Source organism: Synchytrium microbalum (assembly GCF_006535985.1).
Source record: "Synchytrium microbalum strain JEL517 chromosome Unknown SmJEL517_scf0001, whole genome shotgun sequence".
NCBI classification, from domain to species: Eukaryota; Fungi; Chytridiomycota; class Chytridiomycetes; order Synchytriales; family Synchytriaceae; genus Synchytrium; species Synchytrium microbalum.
In genome coordinates this window covers 1,603,732-1,625,882 of record NW_022158350.1, presented here as the reverse complement: position 1 = coordinate 1,625,882, position 22,151 = coordinate 1,603,732, and the positions used below count along the sequence as shown (strand labels likewise).

The following is a 22,151-nucleotide window of genomic DNA, read 5'->3' as shown; positions in this document are numbered from 1 at the left end:
GTCAACATTGAACAACTTTTCATCGGCAGAAACAGAACTTAGCACAAGGCCAGCATTCACCAACAAAACAGATTTCAAGCTTGAGATCAGGCTACTCACTCAAACCATATGGAAGAGGACATGGATTACTCATCTGCAACCATGTCTAGTGTTCACAGTAGGTCTTTTTTTCGCTAGACTTAAAACCTTGCCAAAGATCTCTTGGGTCTTGGAAACCACTTTGCATAGTAAGAGACGGCGTATCACGTGTAAGGTATCCGCTTGCGGGTGTAAGCACAAAAGGACGGGACTTTTTTCAAGTTGTTTCATCTCAACTCGAAAGGCCATGCTCTCTTGCTAATGGCCCGGTTGGTTCTTGCACCAAACATCTCCCGCTCTTTCTTTTCGGGTATACGAGGAGGAGAACAAATACAAATATATCCATACCAAAGACTTTGCCGTTCTCATGATGATCGAGGAGAAGCTATTAATGCAAGAAATCAAACTAGGTACTTTAGATGATCATCCGAGTCAAGCATTTGATGAGATGAGTTAAATTATCTTGTTGGATTAAAAGGAACTACAGTGTGTCTGTTCATGGCAAGCACATGTACATATAGACTTGTGGCGAAAAAAGCAAGGATTTGGGACAGCACATGGCATACTCTACTTCTTCTTGCCCTTTGGTTTCTTAGCCTTTGCACTAGCCCTCTTCTTCTCCAACTGTCCTCTCCACCATCTCTGAAGTCGTCTAGCAGATTGACTCTTTTGCATCATGAGTTTCTTTTCATCTTCTGCCTTCTTGCGTTCTTCTTCCATGGCGTGTTCTAATTCTTCAAACATTTGAACGAGTTGTTCGAATTTGTCCACGTTGGTTGCACGTTCGTGTTTGATGTTTTCGATGGCGGTTGCTTTGGCTAGGTTGAGTAAAGTGTTGGGCCCATGCCAGAAAAAAGTGGAACACTAATGTATGAACGATACCTTCAGTGTCTTGTTCATATTTGACCATCCATTCTTCCACTTGTCGCTCAACATCCTCTCTAAATACATCGAAGAACAATCAGCACCAACACGTTCTTTCATAATTACGACACAATACTTTACCTCTGCCTAGTCAAAAACTCCATAATCTTCTCATGTGCCACATCCTCCAACTCAATCTTCCGTAACCATAACTGATTCTCTTCCATCAGCTTAGTCTCTATAGTTGAGCATTGTTGACGTGCAGATTCTTCATGCGCAACCGTTTCTTTACGTATGAACTTCTGTTCGACAGTGGCTGAAACGGTGACTTCAGATATCGTGTCTCGTAATTCTTGAGCGGCTTGAGATGCTTCTGTTAATTCTTCTTCGAGAAGGGTTTTCTCACGGGCGAGGTCTTGTTTTAGGGATGCGAGTTTTGAGACGGCTGCATTTTCTCTAGTAAAATAAATATGTTTGAGATTTGAATTCAAGCCGTTCGTAGGTTCTTTATGCAATTGCACTTTTTTTGCTGCCAAAATTACGCAAACGACACCTCTTCAATATTCCTACCTTTCCAACGTATTCTGAAGCGCATGCCTCCTCTCAGATTCCTCTTTAACGGCATTCGATAGACTCGTAAACTGTCTTACTTCACGTATCTCTCTTGCTGCTCTTGACAGCAATGCCTCTGTATTGGCGCGCTCTAGAGCAACTCGAGCGGTATTTTGGGCTGTGTTGCTTGATGATTTGGATTGTTTTCCTATATGAAGTTCAATTTATTTAGTTTCTATAGCCTCATACGTGTTGGATCAACAACGACAAACCTGAAAGTGTTTTTAATGACTTGTCATCGTTTGGAAGGGAGGGTAGATCGTCGAGTACGGATAGTTGGTTTAATGCGTCTTCTAGGACTACTGCTAGACACACGCTCTCTGTATAAGATAACAATGCACTAGTCGCCATGTTGTGAAAATAAATGATGAAAAGTTAACGACTTTTGTGGGTGCGTAAAATACAGATTTTATTTTATGGAAAAAATACAACAACACTTTCGCGACAGTTGGTATGATGGGCGACGGATTCCGACGACTACCACGACTCCTTTTGGAAGTTGGGGTCTTGGATGAATGGACAAAGGATCTATGAAAAATGCGAGTAAGATTTAGGGGTTTGATCAGACAAGAAGGCAATATTAGGCACCTTTGATCCAGTTTGTAAGAGAGGATGACCTACAAGCGAAAACAGTTAGTGTCAAGAAGGTTCTTATGGGTTGATCTCAGCCAAAGTCTGACGATTACCAGCGACGCTATTAGAAAGCGACAGCGTGTTAGAAACCATTACCAACGTCAAGGCATAATCACACAACATACATTTGTAAAAACCTTTCCAAACCAATTCGACGACCCTCGATGGCTTCATCAGTGAATCGATTTGTAAAGACTTTTCCAGGCAGAGCGGGGATATTCACACTGCAGGATGGGTGGATTGTTCAGTTCTCGTCCAGAACCAAAAGCAACAAAAAACAGATGCGGAACCATCAGCAACAGCAACAACATACCGTGTACTTTCACGTTCCAAGGCATCACGAAACCATTCGAAATCACTGTATCTGCGACGTACAGAAGATTGGCGTAGTTTGAATGCAGGAATGTTGGTCTGTAGGGAAGGAGATACAAGTAAGAGCCCACGTATTAGACCCTCTTACGATGGGTTTTTAGCATGTGTCTCTTACTCGACAGATGATTTCATAGTCGACATGTTTGTTTCGACCCGATCCATGGAATTCAGGATTCTTGACTTCGATTTCCAGAAAGTTTTCTAGTAGAATTCATGAGTTTACTTGCAAGTCCAAGATTGTCGTATGGGCGGTTGTGAAAGCACACACCTGGTATTCCATATCTAAATATAGAATAGTATTAAGTACAACAAGGAAGAGGGGGAGCGAAAGTAGAGAGCGTAAGTAGAAAATGGGAACTTGCCTCTCTTCAGCGGTTTGTTCTCGAAAGTCCAATTTGGAGACCTCGCCTAACAGAAAACGAGATGATTTTCAATTAGACACCTACAAAAAGATGGGGCGTAATGAAGATCATACCATATGGCCTGGCTCCAGGAGCACCCGTGGCAGGTGGAGTAGTTGACCCAGCAGCTCCGGTGCTCATCATAGTATAGTTGTGATTGTCAAATTGACGGTCAGAAGATGTGATGGTGATGGCAGTGTTGGATGAATCACGAATGAGGACCAGACTTGGCGAGCCTAAGAAAGCATGCAAGATGCTAAAAACAAATCAAAACCCGCGTTGCAAAGTGCAGTTACTAGAAAGGAACGCGTCAAAGTAGCAACTTCTTGGCGTTGGATCCAACTTAAGTGTGTTTGCAAGGCAGAGTGCACAGCTATCAGGTATCAGGTTATCAGGTTAATTTTTTTCAGTTCTAGGCACAATTCTGCACGTGAATATACATCCCCTCCTCCATTTCTGTATGAACTTTTTGTTTACATTTGACCAAGCACAGTTCAAGGTCGTGGCAAACAAGCTTATAGGCAAAGTGAGTATTGCGATCAATTTATATGCACTTGAATCAATGTAAATCCACTCTCACTAACTCATTCAACCTTCTAGAACTAGACTTATATCCTTGACAAATATGAACGGGGCTGTTGGTCTGGCCGACCCTTCGTCGCTTACCATAGGAGAGCTTACTTCGATTCTCTCAGACTATTATGACTTGCCTACCTCTCGCCAGAAGAAGGACTACTACATCGACTTGTACACAAAGCAGTTTGCAAAACCATCATCAACCACGTTGAAACCAAACAAAAAGACAAACATCCCAGCAACAAGTACAATCCACAACAAACGATTACGAGTGAAGAAAGCATTCTCAGATGTAAACGACTCGTCTGAATCGGAATCTGAAGTACCCATCATCAAACTCAACAATACTCCCAGTAATCTGGCTGACTCGCCACTACTACGAACCAGGGCTTCCATAGCTAAAATGAGGGCTGCCAAGAATATCACAGATCAACCAACTCTAGTAGAGTCAGACACACGCGAAGGATCGGACGATGAAGAAACCAGCAGCAGCAGTGGTCAAGTCAACAAACTTGTTAGTGCGCTCGAGGGCACGTCAACCACTACTACAACTACATCATCATCCACAACTCGACCTACAAGTCTTACTGGTCCCATCCGTAGAGGGCGTAAATCATGGCTACCTGCACTAGCACCCAGAGCAACTGCCAAAATAGGAGTCCCTCCAGAGATAGCTCCTGCTGCCGAGCCTTCTGTATGGCATGCAAGTCCTTCTTCACTTAAACCTATAGTCAATCGCCTCGCACCCGCACGATTACGCGAACTGGAAGCAACTCTCAAATTCAAGACTCCATCTACAGACAGTGCTTCTGAGGTATGTATTTATCCGTGTTTGATGATGGTTGGTGTTGGTTATGTGAAGGTTGATTTTGGTCGAGCGTTTACGCTGTCGGAGACCTAAATCTGTTCCTTTTCCCCTTGTTTTAATAGGAAATCGGAATGTCTTCTGCTGAAATGGGATGGAAGATCTTGTCTCATATTGTTGTATTGGTCGTCTTGGTCGGCGGAGCTCTCGTATTCATGGACTGGTTACACACGGTTGGCTCTGAGCTTGCTTATTGTCCTAGTCGGCCTGCTATGGCCGATGACTCAAATCCATTGACTCGCCTATTCCCTACTTGTGTCCATTGCGAAACTGCCACTATATGTAGAGGAAAAGGTACAGGTGTCGAAGATTTTGTCAACCAGCACCATCCATTTCGTCTGGCTTTCCCCCCCTCGCACTCATATCAACTCATCACAATTTCATATACATTAGATGTTACAGGGTGTTATCATCAAGGAGATGTGTTGGAAGTATCAGCTCTCGCTGAATACTTGCCTTTTGTAAAAACTTGGCCTCTCCCTCTAGCACGCCCTCATTGTATTAAATCTGGTCGAGCCGTCTTAAAGAATGGAGTCCCAAGCCGTGCAGCTCGTATCATAGATGAAACCAAAGCAACTGTTGGTAACTGGCTTCAAGGACGAGCAACCAAAATCCAATTCATCGTATCTGACTATACAGCAACCTTCTTGGAAGTAGTATCACAGCCAGACACTTATACTCTTGAAAATCTTGGATTCGTAATGACCGAATTATGGGACCAGTACAATCAAATCATCGCTTGCTTTATTGCTACGTTTGGTATATACTATATAGGCTTGGCCATGTATCTCCGATACACTTCACGAGCAGCTAGTAAACGATTAGCTGAACAGGTTGCTAGGGTCCTCCTTCAACGACATAAAGACTCTGAAGAAAATTCCAAAATATCTAGATGGGTAGTTGTGGATGAGCTAAAGGATGCTCTGCTTGAAGGGGCTGCTGATGATACAGTTAAGGATTCTCTATGGTACCTCGCAGAATGTGAATTGGCGGGTCGGCAGGATGTCATGGAAGGTGAACTTTCTGGTGAACGTGTATGGTTGTGGAGTGATGGCTCGTAAAAGTTAGCAGCAGGGAGGACAGATGAGAAACTGTAGATAGTTTTGTCACTTTTTTGTTTTTGAAATATAGCGAACAATTTGTAAGTACATATCGGTTCTGACGCATCGAACACACACGGTATGTTCACATAAAGAAGATTCAGATTTGATATTGAAAGTTTGTGCTGATGGTATTGCTTTGTGAGAGAGACGACAAACGAAACAGAATAATTTTGGTGATTTTATGATACTCTTTGCTATTGTTGCTATTGATAATGACGACCTATAGGATTAAGTATCATCCAGCTATGATCCATATTTGGTTGTGGGAGTGCAGGAATAGGTGATGGTGTCATTGATTGTCGAACTGGTGATAGAGACGACGAAGTTGATGATGCTGATGCCGACATTGATGCTGCTATTGATGCTAATGACGATAATGACGACGATGACAATGATGATGCTGAAGGAGAGTGAGTGCCAAGAGGTGGTGGTGAACCTGTTGGGAATAAAGTTAGAGTTGCAATCAAAAATAGTTGGATTCACATTGAAGCACAGACACAACAGAAACATAACATCAGCAGAAGCATTAACCTGGCGGAGTCAATGGTCCAAATGTACTCCCACAAACCAACGACGACGGTGGTGGCAGTGTCCGATACATGGCATCATTACTAGTACCAACTATGGGTGGAAGCATCATAGGTACCCAACGTGGTTCCATGGGTGTTATGGATGCGAGTGGTGGTAGTGATATTCCGTGTTGTTGTAGTGGGATATGGTGTAGCTTAGGTTTAAGAGGCGCAGTTTGGGTACGTTGAGCGAGTTTTCTTCCGGTGCATTGGATGGAGTTTACCAGGCAGCCGAAACATGATGCTTCACCTGCAATTCATAAACGGGATTAGTTTTAGCTGAATGTGGTAGTGTCGGGGTTGGGGTGAAGTCGGACAAAAAATGTTTATTAGGGGGTGAAGCATACCAGACACGGTTTCACATTTTATGCCATTTTTGATACAATGCGCACATGGTGACGTCTTCCTAACTCTCGTTTTTGACCTGGAAAATGAAACTACCGTGTAAGCAACCAAATCAAGCTTGTCCAACTGAGGCAATGGTCGAAAGGTTATGACACTCACGTCATCTTATAAGGATTAGATCGAGCTGCTGGGACGGCATTGACGCTATTTGCGAGAAATCAATTTGTGAGTTGATTACTACCGGACAAGAAGGTGCATACCCGTGATTGCGAAAAATGTGACCGAATTTTGAGAAGCATGTTTACCTTGGTTGTTCAGAAGTAGAGTATTGAGACGTATGTGGCATGTTGGATGAATGTACCGGATGTCCAGCCACTGTGATAAACGGCGGTGACGGGTGGCATATCTGTGAGGTGGAAGTCTCATGTCACGAATGCAAAGCACACAACAGCACTTACTTGTTTACAGTGCGAGAATCATATAGCCGGTGCAAGGAATGGCGAATCGTACCAAGCAGGACACCTTGAGAACTATTATTATTGTCATGAAGTGCTCTAATCTAATATAAACTATTGCAGAGTCCAAACACATTCGTCAGTCAGGAGTCCAGCCTAGCCCCCACCAAGCCTTTCGATCACTTTCCGAACGTTCATGTGGTTGCGTTTCGCCGGTGAGTGATGGTGCTGAGTGGAGAGAGACGGAATGCGTAGAGATAGACTGCTAGTGGTGCATCACTCTACGAATGCTAACCGAGTCGCCTTCAATCGCTGGTTGAATGCATTAAGTGTACGAATTCAAGGAGCGGACGGAAGGTTTGGTTTGTTCTTTGTGGGGAAACACAGATTTGTCAGTAGTGTACAGCAAAAATGATTTGGTGCATATGCAGCTTCTACAACGTCAACGATATTTATGAACGTGATGGCCATGATCCATAATGTTGGTGTCGGCATGTCGCCATAGGTGCTTTGTTAGAACAGACGTGGTTTGAAGTGATTCCACACGTTACTAATAAAGGGGCCCTGCTCTTCCGGAATTTTTCGTCAACGATGGTGGCAGACCATCACGGCTGGAATTCAACAGACACGTTTGTTAGAGTTGCTTTATCGGATGTGGTGGTAGATTATTGTGATTGAGTAAAACTCGGATTTTTTATCGGTAGAGACTGTCGCCCATCAAGATGTTGATACTTGATACTCTCTTTTAATGTACAGGCTCTATTGAGTGTACAGGCTCTATACAATGGTGGAATCTGTGCGAGTGATGAAGAATAATGACGTGGAAGTTGGAAGTGGTCGAGGTAAAGTTAGTCTTGCTTATACCTGAACCAATTTATATGTTTAGTATTACTGACAGGTAGCTGCCCTTAGGAAAGCGTTATGAAGGAACCTCCTGAAGTTTGAGACAGCTGGAATTTAAGTTTTATGCTAGGAAAACATCGCTTACGTTCGACCTGTATGATTGGCCGCTCATACCTGAAGTTGATTATTGGAAATTTTGGAGTTGTGGAGTTTGGCTTGACAAGGGATATCTCAAACGAGGTCGTTTTCGAGCCCTTTACGGTCAAGCCTTGGTGAGAGTGGATAACGACATGCTACCTCAAGGCGAAGCTCTCCCAAATCGATCGTAATTGGAGTTTGAGTATTGGTTACGGAAGGCACCTCTCAAATCAAGATTGGATCGAACGATTCCGGGTGAGATTTGGATCTTGGTAGGAACGAAAAGCTTGCTTGGACGTGACGAAGCTCTCATTGATCGTGTTTGTCGGATGTCCGATGGTGAATGCACTCACTCTATCTAGAACGACCACACGCAACTGCAATGAAAATTCTGGTCCTTTCAGAATATTTTCTGCACTCTTAATACGAGTAATATGTTACAGTGGTGAGATTTGAACTTAGTTCTTGCTAGTTTTGTAATTGTTCATCACGAAAACACGTCGTCTTTCAAATGGTAGGTAGAAGAGTGTGACATCGTCAATACCACTAGAAATATATATAGGCTATAAATTCTCACTTGGCTTCTTTAACTGGTTCTTTAATAAAAACGGCTCAAATTCCAAAAAGTCCGTTTCGTCTTGCTGTCCAACACTTTTCGCTTGAAGTGCCATATACCATGTTTGGAGCGAGCGTCATCCGCCAGTCATTGGCACAAACCATCAAAGCTGTAAGTCCATCGTTAGCCTTCTCCTCTTCTCTATGCTTTGTCGGGACTGGCAAAAACTTGTTTTCTAACTCTTTTTGCATCACTGTCGTTACAGTCGACGAGGTCGTACGCGTCTGCATCCGCCGTACAGGTAAATGGTCCACATCATATAAGCATTCTCTCTCTGCTTGTCTCTGTTGGAAGGACTAGCATCAAACACTAAGACATCAAAAACTTTCGCTGTGTTTCAAACACGTAACCTACCAACCCCAATCAACCATTCACTAACACTCTGCACATCTCACCAGGCCCCAATAACACTCTACGGCATCGATGGACGTTACGCAACAGCCCTCTTTACAGCAGCTGCAAAAACAAATTCGCTCGACAAGGTCGAATCCGAACTAAAGAGAATCAAATCCATTGTCGACAAGGATGCAAACCTGAAATCCTTCCTCGAGACCCCCATCATGGACCGAATAGCAAAGAAGGAAGGCGTAAAGAGTCTCTTGAGTCAAGGAAGTTACTCAGATATCACAATGAATTTCTTTGAATTGCTCGCTGATAATGGACGATTGGATCAGACCTTGAAGAGTATTAGTGCCTTCTCGCAATTGATGACTGCACATCGTGGAGAGGTTGCTGTTACTGTTACTTCTGCAAAGGTAAAGTAGGAGGACAATGAACAGAAAAGACCTAGGATGGACGGCATTCAACACCCAATGATCACATATCATATGCCTGAAATCTAAATTAATTCATGTTCTGTAGGACTTGGACCCCAAAGTCACCAAACAATTGAAGGATGTCTTGACCAAGAGTGATATGGTTGAAAAGAACCAAAAGTTGATTGTCACCAACAAGGTATGCTTCAATTAGATGCCCGCCTACTATTTTGCTCCCATCAGTCTTACACACCTCCACTAGATCAACCCTCAAATTCTCGGTGGTTTGATTATTGAAATCGGTGACAAAACAATTGACCTGTCTGTCTCATCAAAGATTAGCAAATTGAACCGGCTGTTGACTGAAGCCATCTAAAAGAAGTAATCTGCTCTTAAAAATCAAATCAAACACACACACAAGTAGAATGGAAGAAGTATTATGGTGTCGTTTTGAAGAGAAACAAATATAAACAATATTAAGTAAACGCATTATATGCAAGAACATCTATCCTTTAGAACTCGTCAAGAATTCCAGACGATATAGGTATCAATCATGCGATACCTCACAACTTTGCGTGGCTCACCAACCATACCACCTGCTTGCTGTTCTCCAACGGCCAGTATAGCTGGTTTGGCATCAATCTCATAGGACTGAATGCAACAATCAAAGTCCACGGGATCAAATACTCGTTGTAGAGGATGAGTTTGGTGATTGCCACGTTCTGTAAGACTGAAGATTCGACCTAGTCGTTCCTTGACTGCGTTCAAACTTTTCATATCGGTTTTGAGATTGGTGGGACGGAGACCGAGGAATGTTTCCTAGAGAAACGAAAAAGGGATTGCATAAGGGTAATAGAAAACTTGTTGTAAAACGACGACGTCGATCACAGCTACACGTCAATACCCAGACTGCTTCTCAATTAACTCACAGCCTCCTGGTCTTGAAGAACGAGCGGGATTAATTGTGAACCCACGCCATCAGCGACCAACAAGGCGAATCGAAACGTCCATATAGGGTCTTTATCACCACATGTATTGCAAAGCAACTCTCTAACAAGCAAGTCTGGGTACCTAATGACGCCAAAGCCAAGGGGTTATATTCAATGACTAAATCCAGTTGATGCAATACACTTAGGCCAAAAACGTGGGCTCTATGGCGTGGCGTATATGTACTCACTTGCAACCACAAGTACGACATAGTCCAGTAGCGAAATCAGCAACGTCAACTGGCAGAAAGTCTTCCACGTGTACACGAGAGTAAAACTCTGTAGGGATGATGGGACAGGCCTTGATGTCAGTCACACTTGTAGGGTTTGGCTGATGACGATGTCGTGCTTTCCGCAAGCCTGAAAACGAAGGGTGAAAACGAGGTTAGAAACGATATACAGTCGTGATTATATAAAACTGGAGGAACGGACGTGTTGGTGGCAATTCATGTCGACGGAATGCTTGCTCTCGCCTAAACGAAACACGAGAACAGGTTGAATAACTAGAAATCCAGCTCGGGCACCAACGCAAAGACGGGTAAATGACACTTACATCAATAACTCTTGAAGTCTGGGGTCATCCATGCCACAGACCTTGATGCATTTCTTGTCCTTAAACCTCTTGTCACCTCGCATATTGAGCTCTATTATCCCATTATATACTTTTGCACTCAGATTGTCGCAAAAGACATAGTCGCCTTGCTTGATTTCGACGTTCTTGTGCGCATCCCTGCACAATAATGACATTTGCAGTTATAGATCTGGAGACAAATCATTGTGTCTATGTTACATACCAGAGAGAGCATTGTATAACCATGTCATTCATTGAAACTCCTAGATACGTGTAGGGTCTACATTAAAGAGATTGTCAGAAAAGGGGCTCGTATATTTTGTGACAGCCAAGAATTGAAAACGTTGAAATATCTCTACATACTCTAGATGATCATTCAGTGTGTAGTCCATCAAACAAATCGATTTTTTTAAAGAATCTCCAGTCCCTATGTCCACAACCTACATAGTGTAAGGCCAAGTTTAGCCAAACCTTCTCAAACAAGTTTTGCACGTGCTTCTTACCTTGGCCATCATATTGAAGAAATTATTTGGGTTGACTTCAGAGATCTTCAAATCAGATATCGTCAAAAACCTTCGAGACGATGATGACGACGATGTGAATTTGAGGGCAGCCGGAGGAGCAGCTACCATAGAGGTAGCAACCTCCACGTCAGTCGTAGGATAGTGTTTGCGAAAAGCATCAATAATTCTCGATTTTGGAGATGGTGATGATGTGGAACCTGTTGGTGCTGCGTCTCCAGTGATTGGGATTACTTCGTGTGTTGTTTTGTCAACGACAGGACCGCCTTGGTATCTCCCATGAAAGTCTTTTATCTTTTGGTAAAGATGATGGGGCAAGCATTGTGAGACGCGCTAGTGTTTCTTCTTTTTACAAATACACAGCATCATCGTCCCGACCTTGAGCTGTTGAAACTTGACGATATCGCCCTCCCTAATATTGGGAAGTTGGGCTTCTGTTCGAGCAAAGTATGGTATTTTCAGCTCTTGTTCCTCATCAATAGACAGATCTGTTACGGTGAACGTGATATAGGGTTGTCCTAGTTGACAAACGTTGGAAAGTGCTGAGTTAGTCGTTCAAGTTGAAAAAGTCACGGTCTGTGGTGGGAGATGCAAGTGAATGCACATACCGACACTCGACACGCCACGCCCCGTAATGGCCCTAACTCTGGTGTAGAGTTCGGGAACAATCACACTCCTTGTGGTGTGGACATAGTCGCTCAATGAGGTTAATCCCAGTGATTTAATCAAACCAATATAGTCTTCCTTCGTCACCATGATAATGAATATAGCTAGCTTCTATTAAAACTATTAAAAATTAGTATTTGTCGAGCGCTCATATCATTCAGATCACAATATGTAATCGACTTCGCAAACATCCAAACATAACAGAATTGATATAGACCTAATTTGCCAGTGCTTACCTTAGAGGAGACTTGCGATGGATCAAAGCGGAGGCTACTCAGATGCCCAGCGAATAGTAAATATGCTATCGGCTGGTTCTTTTACTATTCTGTTTATTGCACTCACTGGCATTTGGGTCTTGTCGAGCATGCTAAAGCAACGTGCACGTAAAGATCACGTATCTATTGCGTTCTTTCATCCTTACTGGTATGTATTTTCATAAGTCAATTCACTTTACTTGTTTACAATGTTGAATGACAACCATGCCTAACATCAAATGTCGCGTCCTAGTGATGGTGGAGGTGGTGGTGAACGTGTCTTATGGACTGCTATTCACGCTCTTTTAGGCTCAAATGAAGCTCAAGATATGCCTGTGTATATTTATGCTAGACGTCAAGCTGGAAGTGCTAAGGAACTTGTTGCTAAAGTCAAGGCATGTGCTGTGTCAAGATGCTTTTTTTTGGCATACATCGACTGAGGCCACTTCCATTTATTTTCAGGATCAATTCGACATTGAGATTGATAACAGTCGACTGCATCTCGTGTACTTAGATAGAACTGCGTGGCTCGACGCTAAAAAGTATTCAAGCACCTTTATACCTTTTTTTGAGCTATACTAACACCTTAAATGTACTCAGATATCCATTCATGACTCTGATCATGCAGAGTCTGGGATCTATGTTCGTCGGGTGGGAAGCTTTACAGAAACTGAAGCCAGACATCTTTATCGGTGTGTTTTTCACCTATGCTTGGTACTGTTTTTCAGCATCCACTGATTCCAAATTTGATATTCAACACAGAGACTACTGGATTCGCATTCATCAATCCAATTGCTAAATGGTTTTCATGTCGTGTTGTCTCGTATGTGCATTATCCAACAATCAGGTACAGACGATGTTGATGAAATGAATCTCCCCATTCTATCTGAGCGATGAGTGTTTTTTTGCAGCACCGATATGTTGAAAAAGGTGGAATCTCGAGTCGAGGATTTCAATAATGTGAGTCGTATTGCTGGGAGTGGATTCTTGACACGACTGAAACTGCGGTACGTAATCACATAGAATGTTGTTGGTTTTTTTTTGTCACGCAGAAAGTAATACATTTTCTAATAGGTACTATCAAGTTTTCGCAATGATCTATGGACATGTCGGCTCTTATGCGGATCTTGTGTTGGTAGGAATTCACGCGACTTGTTGCACGTCAGATTGTACTTTAACGTCTCTGGGTATAGGTCAACTCGACATGGACCTTGGACCATGTTAACGCTATATGGAATGTGCCTGAAAGGACATCCATTGTGTATCCGCCTTGTGACTTTAATAGTTTGCAGGCCCTATCGACTGATAAGAGAGAGAACCTGATTGTCTCTGTTGCTCAATTCAGGTATTCTAGCCTCTTAGTGAATTTTTTCTTGCCACCGAGTCTTCTGAACAACTATTATTCTCTCGTTCATATGTTTCAGACCAGAAAAGGCCCATCCCCTACAACTGGAAGCATTTGCAAAGCTGCTTCATCAACATCCAGACCTAAAAAACTGGAAACTCGTCTTGCTCGGAAGTAGCAGAAATGACGAAGACGCACAGCGTGTCAAGGCATTACGAGAATTAGTAGCTACTTATCAATTACAAGATCATGTTGTGTTTGAAGTGAATGCTCCATACTCGAAACTAAAAGAGTATTTTGGTCGTGGGCGAATCGGTTTGCATACCATGTGGAATGAGCACTTTGGGATTAGTATTGTTGAGTATATGGTATGCGTGATTTTGGTCGAGTTCGGTGGAAATTGCCAGGACTCTTTCAGCGCAGTTTTTTGTGCTTCTCACACACAACTCATTTAGGCAGCAGGTCTGATTGTGGTAGCTCATAATTCTGGTGGACCGAAATCTGATATAGTCACAGACTCGCCAACACAAGGCATCGCCGGATTCCTTGCTACCAACTCTGACGAATTCGCTGACGCACTGTATAGAGCCATCACTCTCAACGTACATGAAAGACAGCACATTGTAGAGTATGCACGTGAGAAGACAGAGACATTCTCAACTCAGCCATTTGAGGACGGGTTCTTGCAATCGGTATTGCAGCTCTGTGAGATGTAAAGGTAATGGTTATTGGACAAAAGCACATGTAATTGTGAGGGAGTTCTACTTATATTATGTATATACAGAAACAATGTGCATATTATTATTATATTCTAAGTCTAGTCTAAGGAGGTCACGCTTTGCCAGCTGATTCAAACACGCCCTTGATTTCTTTGTTCTTGTCTTCTTGTATATCAGGACCAAAAAAGTGCACTGTTGCTTCCACCGCCAGGAATATAGCAGCATTCGTTACAAATCCTCTGGGGGTAGAAGAGTTAGATCAGTTAAAAAAGGAGGATTGGAAACCCGATATTGTACATTTTGTTCCATGACATAATTGCAACACACAACACTGGATGCATTCTTACCGGATGGCCGTGGGCGCGAACCCAGCGAAAAGCCCTCTGACACCTTCCTGCTTTATTATTCCTCTGAATCCATCCATCATTGATTTGGGTCTTGGCATTGATCCAGTGGGCGACGATTGTTCAAGTGTCTTCAGTCTGTCAAATGGATAAGTCACAAACCTGTGGTGTATTCGTGGTGCGTTGGCTCGACTTGAAGGCAAAATGTCTACAACATTGTATTCTTACCAGGCTAAGACTCCAGCAATTCCACCAGACATTAACAAGGGAACGACAGATATGCCTGGACCATCAGCACCAGCCATGCGTACCATGAATTCTGTGTTTCATGGGTTCATTAGTTTCCTTGGTAAAAGAGAACAAAACGACAAAGACAATCGAACCATAAGACGCAAAGTAAACTCCATATGACGGCGTCTCTCTCCACAGCGTTGAGCCCATCCCCCTATAAAATCCTCTCATGCCTTCAGCTTTCCATATTTGCTTTATACAATCCAGTGGTCCAGCATAGCTAATCTTGTCGACTTGGTTCTGAAGCCGTATTTTCACTAACTCCATTGGGCCTAACATATTTGCAGATTTAAATCAGCACTCAACTTCAGCGTGAAGAAAAAACAAATGTCTCTGGCCTACATGATATGAAAGAATTCACAAATCCGGATATACAACCAGCCCAAAAGATATGTGATAAATGTGGATGAGTAGGAGTTGACGACATTGCTCTTAGTGAAGTCTACTTGAGTTGTACAATGTCAGTCGAGTCACTTTGTTCTAACGGTCGTCAAAGTGACTCCATACCCCATAAACACCAAATAGAACCTGATATGGGCAAGCTACAAGTTAGCACACGACTTTGGGATGATCTGCGGTGTCTCAATAGGCCAAAGACCTTCCAAATTGACAAGTACTCACAGCATTGATGACACCAGCACCCAACAGTGGTGAAGACATTCCCTTGAAGAGCCCAATAGCTTTCTCTTCTCGTATGATTGTTCGTAGTGTGAATAGGGTGTTTTTGTACTTTTTCGGTTCAGTTTGTAGCCTGACTTTGACCGTATCTGTTAAATGTGAGTAAATGGCAGTTATGAAAGGGTGGGACATGTCTCTGTTAGATGAAGTCAGATATGATCTTCAAACGTCAGGATTTGATGAATGTTTGGAAGATGATCTGGTTGCAAGAGCAAGAAAGGCAGTCCCTAATAAACCAGTGATACCAAGTGGATGTCCAGAGAGAACACCGGCGCCTCCTCCTATGCATCCAGCAACGAAATCTGCGAGGCAAACGTTCAAGATTGTGTAAGTTGTGTTTATAATCGCAATCGTAACAAGAGAGATGCAAGAGAAAAGAGAGTGCTATAACATACCTAGTGGCGATATGACTGTTACCGTTTTGTCCTCCATTCTCTCCCTGTCACCTCTGTGCTGTTCTGGGACTACGATGAATTCAGCAGAGTTGAAGTTTTGAAGCAATCATTCCGAGTTGAAACCATTCGACACGGTCATTTCGCGTCAAATCCAGATAGAATTTACATGGCTACCTATTCATAGCGCGTTTCTCTTTATTGACACGTTCCATTGCTTGTTTTGAGCAGCTCAAAAATATTTAATAAAACATTTCGTAGAGATGGCAGCCGCTATGGCCATGTTTACGCAGAGGGAGAGCATCGTGGACGATTACGCTCTAGGCGATTGCATTGGGAAAGGCGCATTCGGATCAGTGTACAAGTGTCTTAATAGAAGAACGGGCGAGACAGTTGCCATCAAACAAGTCAAGTTGGCAAACATTCCTAAATCTGAGCTGGGAATGATCATGGTATACACTACATCCTATTCATTATTACTCGCACAATGATAGATCTATTGATCCACTCCTTGTCTCGTTAGATGGAAATCGACTTGCTCAAAGAACTCAAAGTGTGTTGATTGGCCATGGATCTAATCTTTCATCCTGCCTGAATCCATGCCAACATGAATCAATTGCTCCTATTTTATAGCATTCCAATATCGTCAAGTACAAGGGATTTGTCAAGACAAAGGACTACCTCAACATTGTTATGGAGTAAATGATTGACGAGGTTTAAAGTTGACTTTTTTTGTCGCAAGAGCTCACACATTCAATTTTACTCTAGACTATGTGAGAATGGATCTCTGCAAAGCATCTCTAAAAAGTTTGGCAAATTCCCTGAACACTTGGTCGCTGTATATCTTGCTCAAGTTCTCGATGGACTGTTGTATCTCCATGATCAGGGTGTTATACATCGAGATATTAAGGGTGCCGTACGTCTCAGCCAAATACATTTATTGCCCAAGTTCGTGAAATATATCTTGCTGACCTTTGGCTCTTGTTTTGTTAGAATATCTTGACGACAAAAGATGGTCTCGTCAAACTGGCAGATTTTGGTGTTGCCACTAAATTGGCAGACATGGCTGACCGTGCTGTAGTCGGAAGTCCATATTGGAGTGAGTCGCTATTGGTTGCATCGTCTTAAATGCCATGATACTTACTTTTCCCCTCTCGCAGTGGCACCAGAGGTTATTGAACTGTTGGGTGCAACAACAGCGTCTGACATATGGTTTGTAACTGTCCGAGTCAAGGTTTTTGAGTTTCGTGATTGCTCATCATCTAAAATTGCAGGAGTGTGGGTTGTACAGCTATAGAGTTGATTCAAGGTCAACCACCTCATCACAATCTTGCTCCAATGTCGGCATTGTTTCGTATTGTTCAGGATGAACATCCTCCTCTCCCGGAAGGAATATCTGGGGTATTTTGAACCACATGTTTTGGGACCGAAACAACCATTGACCTTTTCGTTGCTCTCTGCAGAGTCTGAGAGACTTCTTGTTACAGTGTTTTCAAAAGGATTGTAATTTACGAGTGTCGGCTAAGAAGCTTCTGAGGCATCCATGGATATTACATGCCAGGAAGAAGGTTAGTCGAGTATCAGCGATGGGAACAATAGCATTGAATCCTGCCACTGTTTACTGAATACAACTTTTTGCCGACATTAGATATCAGCTTCTCCACATCAGTATTCAGAAGCAGTCAACACTGTGCGGCAGTGGAATGAAATCTTGCAAGGTGGGTCTATGTATATTGGTCCAACACACAAACATTCCCCTTACACAAACACCTTACTAGCACCACCAACTGCGCCTGTCTCCTTACCTCCTCCGCGAACTTCCAAATTCAGTAGCATGTCACGGAAATCCTCAGCAGAGGAAAGCAAGCAGTTGCTGTTGGCTGTGCCTGAACAAGATGGTAATTCTGCCTGTTGGCTAATTCTTTTTTTGCTCACCACTCACTTTTTTGAAACAGAGATTCGTTGGGATGATGATTTCGTGGAAAACATACCAGATGTAATGCCTCAGCCAAAGACACGGCATCAAGGCAGTTTGCCGCCTTTGCCTCCATTGCCTAGACCTCCAAGTTTTGTCGTGAAAGATACTACCCCGTTAGTGATAACCTCCATGGAGCAAGAGAGCGATGTTTGGGATGAGGATTTCGCTGCCTTTGATGCGAATATATCTGCTAAACTGGCATCAGGTGATTTTACGAAGCGTCAACAAAACAGTCATTCATGCGGCCCCTTATAGCTGACTCGATGCAAATTTCCAAGATTCATGGACAAACCCATCGGCCACCGCAAAGCAATCTAAACAGGGAATAGCATCGAAGCCGTTATTTCCTGTCAAAGCCATATCTGATACTCAAAAGGTTGGAACTAAGAACAATGTACATTCGTTACATGAGTTTGACACTAACAACTCCTTCATTAGACACTACCACGTATGCCCCCTCCCATGACCAGGGTTGGATCTTCTAGTTCCACCTCGTCACGACCACCCACACCAGCTGATGCAATCCTCAACAAGTACACCGAAGAGATATCCGATGATTACTCTGACGTTCTCAAGACCGAGACGGATGCTACTGTAGATGATTCTAAAATAAAGGTGTCTGTTCTTGAAGACGATTGGTTGGATGGTGGTGGATCTGATAGTGAAGATGAGGATCCGTTTCTCACGTTGGTGGAAGACATGGGTAGGAATTTGCAGTGCTTTGCTTGACCGAGAAGTTTTTCAATCGCAAACAAGTGTGGATAGTAAATGCCCATTCTAACATTTACTGTTGCAGATGACGCTGAGAACATTGGCAAAGATGCATATACCCGTGCATCAAAAACAGTCATGGAACTTATTGCTCAACTTAGGCCAAGTGAATCTGAGGAGGTCTTGATCATGACTTGTGATCAACTTGTATGTTTCGCTACTATGATCAGGTTGGGTCTTTGATCCTTGATTCTGAATTGTATCTCTTGTGGCTTTAGGTGAGCATCTTCAAATCAAATCCAGAGATGCGAAAGAATCTGATAACGCATCATGCAGTCATGCCTATCGTTGAAATGTTGGAAGGTTGTGACAAGAATGTGGTTTTGTTGAGAATTCTTGGAGTTATCAATCAGGTGTGTAACATGCTTAAAAAGAGCCAATCGAATCCACGAAAAGATGGCTTATTCGCTGACCATACCAAATAAACAGTCCATCGAAAACAACACTGAACTACAAGAAAACCTGTGCTTATTGGGTGCGCTGCCAGTTATTATGAGTTTCACGTCTCCGGTTCATGACTCTGATATTCGTCTGGAGGCTGCTCAATTTGTCCAGCAAATGTGTCGGACCAGCACATTGACCTTACAAATGTTTATTTCATGTCGTGGCCTGCCAGTCCTTGTCAACTTTCTGGACGAAGATTACTCAAAGCATAAAGATCTAGTATGGATGACTATTGATGGGATATGGAGTGTCTTTGAGTTACAGGTAGAGTGAATCGTCGGTGCTCTTTTAACGATATTTTTGGTTAACTGACAGGTGACAACAGGGCCCAACTCCAAAAAACGATTTTTGTCAACTCTTTGCCAAACATGGTTTATTAGTGAGACTAGCCAAGACGTTGAAGGATTTGAATACGGACAAGGATTCTCTGGCTGCTGAATACACGTCTAGAGTGATACAGATCTTTTTGATCTTTTCTCAAGCTGATCCTGTTATAAAAGAGATTATGGCGGAGCGTGGTACTATGAGAGGTAGTATTTTGATCATCGTTTTTTGTCTGCGCCCCAGCCATTGACTCGCTCGTTTTTTGCAGTATTGGTACAACAGCTTCGACTTCTCAGTCCCATGTTGGTTGTCTCTCTTCTCAAAATCATCAAGAATATCTCTATGCATGCACCAACATTAGAAATGTTGCAGAAAGCACATCTAATAGAAGAACTTTGTCAGATTCTAGAACGGAAGGATGGGCCATGCTCTACAGTAAGTTTTGATTCAAGCAAAGATCATGAAGTATACGCCGCCGTTGACAATTTTTTCTTTACACCCTCGTTTTCAAGGAAATATGCAACCAAGTCCTCAATACCCTATTTAATTTATGTCGAATCAACAAGGCTCGACAAGAAGCAGCCGCAGTTGCCGGCGTCGTACCTCATCTGCAGCACTTTATACGAACCAATAGTCCACTCAAACAATTTGCATTACCAGTATTATGTGAAATGGCACATGCTAGTGCAGCATGTCGCAAGATTTTATGGAAGTACGATGTGATGCAGACGTATTTGAATTTATTACGGGATGCATATTGGCAAGTGAATGCCCTTGATGCTATCTTGGCCTGGTAAGATATGACTCAACTCCATCAGACGCTATTTTCGGCTAATGTGTTATCTTATTTATATTAATAGGCTATCAGAAGAAACATCCGAAGTAGAACCAATCCTCATCAAACCCATGAACGTGGATGCCATGGTTGGAGCCTTCTGTCTTGCAAAGACCAACGCGTTTGAAAACATCTTGGTACCCTTACAGAAACTACTAGTTTTGTCCAAACCCTTAGCGAAAGCCATGACCATCCCATCATTTATAAATCGACTGGTGGATAAACTGCAGACTCCTAAAGCACTAGTCAGGATCAACCTGTTGAAGATCTTGACTTCGTTGTGTGATGCTGATACAAGCAGTGCTAAGACCGTTATTGATCGATTCTCTATAAGGCCGGTCATTGAGAAGCTTGGGAAGGATGACCCGGCAGTGTTGGTGTTGGAGATGGCTAGGAAGCTTGTGTCATAAACTGTAGGTAAAAATGTACCATATGGACGAAACATTGAAATAATATAGTATATAGTTTTATCTCCTATTTTCTTTCGGTTTATCTCCAAAAATTCTTTGACCGAGATATTCCTACCAACATGAGTCTAACAACACAAAATAGAATGGAAACAATATTGTGATGTCTTTCTGAACAAACAAATCTTATTTACAAGGGACTTTATTACAGCTATGAGTGTGATGATGAGGGCTGGCTCAATGAGTTTAATCTCAGTACTTGATCAAACCAATGTAGTCTTCCTTGGTCACCATGATGATAAATATATGTAACTTCTATAAAATCTAGTAAATTTAGTATCAGTCGACCTCTCATATCATTCAGATCAAAACAAACCATCAACTTCGCAAACATCCAAACATCACGAATTCGATTCAGACTGCTTACCTAGTGGAGCTTGCCATGAACCAAAGCGGAGGCTACTCTGATGCCCAACGAATAGTCAATATGCTATCGGCTGGTTCTTTTACTATTCTGAGACAGCATTGTACACTACATTGAGCAGTCGCTCGTGTGGCTGGTTGATGTTTACCTGAATTTGTGCGTCTTCTGAAAGGGTATCTGAGCACACATCCAAAGTCGTATTAAACCCATCAACGTCGACGCCACGGTTGGAGCCCTCTGTTCTCGCAAACATTCAATCATTTGAGGCCCCCATTTCTTGTAGCGTTCGAGAGACTACATGCCACTCTGGCCCGACCCATTAAAGAGCCATGACCACCAGATTACTTATAAATCCACTGGTGGATAAACACCAGAAGTACTCCTTGTTGAAGATCTTGCCGTCGTTATGTCATGCGGACACTAATATTGCTGTTGGCTAGATTGGCATTTTCTCGATCTCTGTACTGCCTGTGATTGTGAAGCTTGAGCGAGAGGATCCGGCTGTGTTGGTGTTGGAGACGCCTAGGAAACTTGTGGTGTATTAGGTGATAGAGAAGTAAGTCGATTGTGCATATGAACAAAACATGAAACATTGAAATAAAATCTTTCTCCCAAGAATTCATTCATTTGTTGAAACTCAGAAAATTCAAATTTCTATACAAATTGTAAGGTGAGATGTATCAATGAGATTTAGAGGTCGATGAAAATGTCGCCCATTATGGTTATTTTACGCAGATGGTGAGTTAGGCTTCTTCAACTCAGCCAATTCAACCCTAAACGCCTCCACTCTCCTCAAGAACTCAATGTCCGTCAGATTCCTATACTCGCCATGCGATATAGCACCAGTCTGATACAGTTGCTGAAGCGGTAGATTACTTTGTTGACTCAGTCGACTTGCTCGTCGTAGATTATATGGTGGTTGAGGGGGACGTGTGAGAGCTAGTGCTGCTGGTGTGGCTGATGATTTACGGTGTCT

At 42.8% G+C, this 22,151-nt stretch overlaps 7 protein-coding genes across 7 annotated transcripts; 4 read left to right on the top strand and 3 right to left on the bottom strand.

Moving 5' to 3' along the window:
• Nucleotides 1–645: 645 nt before the first annotated feature.
• SmJEL517_g00411 (uncharacterized protein) lies at nucleotides 646–1,905 on the bottom strand (the record flags this gene model as incomplete). The annotated part of the gene is made up of 5 exons (XM_031166340.1): nucleotides 646–896; nucleotides 961–1,019; nucleotides 1,084–1,398; nucleotides 1,513–1,702; nucleotides 1,767–1,905. The coding sequence occupies 5 exons, from the start codon at nucleotides 1,903–1,905 to the stop codon at nucleotides 646–648; spliced, it is 954 nt and encodes a 317-aa protein (XP_031027927.1).
• Nucleotides 1,906–2,082: 177 nt separating this feature from the next.
• On the bottom strand, nucleotides 2,083–3,101 carry SmJEL517_g00410 (uncharacterized protein; the record flags this gene model as incomplete). Its single annotated transcript, XM_031166339.1, has 6 exons — nucleotides 2,083–2,171; nucleotides 2,241–2,248; nucleotides 2,313–2,411; nucleotides 2,501–2,598; nucleotides 2,675–2,760; nucleotides 3,035–3,101. The coding sequence occupies 6 exons, from the start codon at nucleotides 3,099–3,101 to the stop codon at nucleotides 2,083–2,085; spliced, it is 447 nt and encodes a 148-aa protein (XP_031027926.1).
• Nucleotides 3,102–3,585: 484 nt separating this feature from the next.
• SmJEL517_g00409 (uncharacterized protein) lies at nucleotides 3,586–5,462 on the top strand (the record flags this gene model as incomplete). The annotated part of the gene is made up of 3 exons (XM_031166338.1): nucleotides 3,586–4,350; nucleotides 4,467–4,695; nucleotides 4,795–5,462. The coding sequence occupies 3 exons, from the start codon at nucleotides 3,586–3,588 to the stop codon at nucleotides 5,460–5,462; spliced, it is 1,662 nt and encodes a 553-aa protein (XP_031027691.1).
• Nucleotides 5,463–8,530: 3,068 nt separating this feature from the next.
• Nucleotides 8,531–9,601, top strand: SmJEL517_g00408 (uncharacterized protein; the record flags this gene model as incomplete). The annotated part of the gene is made up of 5 exons (XM_031166337.1): nucleotides 8,531–8,581; nucleotides 8,676–8,711; nucleotides 8,869–9,225; nucleotides 9,332–9,424; nucleotides 9,488–9,601. The coding sequence occupies 5 exons, from the start codon at nucleotides 8,531–8,533 to the stop codon at nucleotides 9,599–9,601; spliced, it is 651 nt and encodes a 216-aa protein (XP_031027692.1).
• Nucleotides 9,602–12,222: 2,621 nt separating this feature from the next.
• On the top strand, nucleotides 12,223–14,284 carry ALG11 (GDP-Man:Man3GlcNAc2-PP-dolichol alpha-1,2-mannosyltransferase; the record flags this gene model as incomplete). The annotated part of the gene is made up of 10 exons (XM_031166336.1): nucleotides 12,223–12,392; nucleotides 12,477–12,627; nucleotides 12,686–12,765; nucleotides 12,824–12,915; nucleotides 12,986–13,070; nucleotides 13,135–13,230; nucleotides 13,298–13,358; nucleotides 13,417–13,568; nucleotides 13,648–13,936; nucleotides 14,024–14,284. The coding sequence occupies 10 exons, from the start codon at nucleotides 12,223–12,225 to the stop codon at nucleotides 14,282–14,284; spliced, it is 1,437 nt and encodes a 478-aa protein (XP_031027697.1).
• A 115-nt stretch (nucleotides 14,285–14,399) lies between these two features.
• Nucleotides 14,400–16,032, bottom strand: SmJEL517_g00406 (uncharacterized protein; the record flags this gene model as incomplete). Its single annotated transcript, XM_031166335.1, has 9 exons — nucleotides 14,400–14,526; nucleotides 14,635–14,793; nucleotides 14,860–14,950; nucleotides 15,015–15,194; nucleotides 15,265–15,364; nucleotides 15,430–15,450; nucleotides 15,544–15,689; nucleotides 15,846–15,902; nucleotides 15,996–16,032. 9 exons carry the CDS (start codon nucleotides 16,030–16,032, stop codon nucleotides 14,400–14,402), a joined length of 918 nt encoding a protein of 305 aa, XP_031027698.1.
• A 223-nt stretch (nucleotides 16,033–16,255) lies between these two features.
• On the top strand, nucleotides 16,256–20,754 carry SmJEL517_g00405 (uncharacterized protein; the record flags this gene model as incomplete). Its single annotated transcript, XM_031166334.1, has 20 exons — nucleotides 16,256–16,444; nucleotides 16,516–16,545; nucleotides 16,626–16,690; nucleotides 16,761–16,908; nucleotides 16,986–17,091; nucleotides 17,153–17,204; nucleotides 17,267–17,393; nucleotides 17,456–17,560; nucleotides 17,641–17,710; nucleotides 17,771–17,890; nucleotides 17,948–18,175; nucleotides 18,249–18,346; nucleotides 18,409–18,673; nucleotides 18,767–18,888; nucleotides 18,960–19,094; nucleotides 19,171–19,449; nucleotides 19,511–19,715; nucleotides 19,778–19,944; nucleotides 20,022–20,302; nucleotides 20,370–20,754. The coding sequence occupies 20 exons, from the start codon at nucleotides 16,256–16,258 to the stop codon at nucleotides 20,752–20,754; spliced, it is 3,177 nt and encodes a 1,058-aa protein (XP_031027699.1).
• Nucleotides 20,755–22,151: the final 1,397 nt, after the last annotated feature.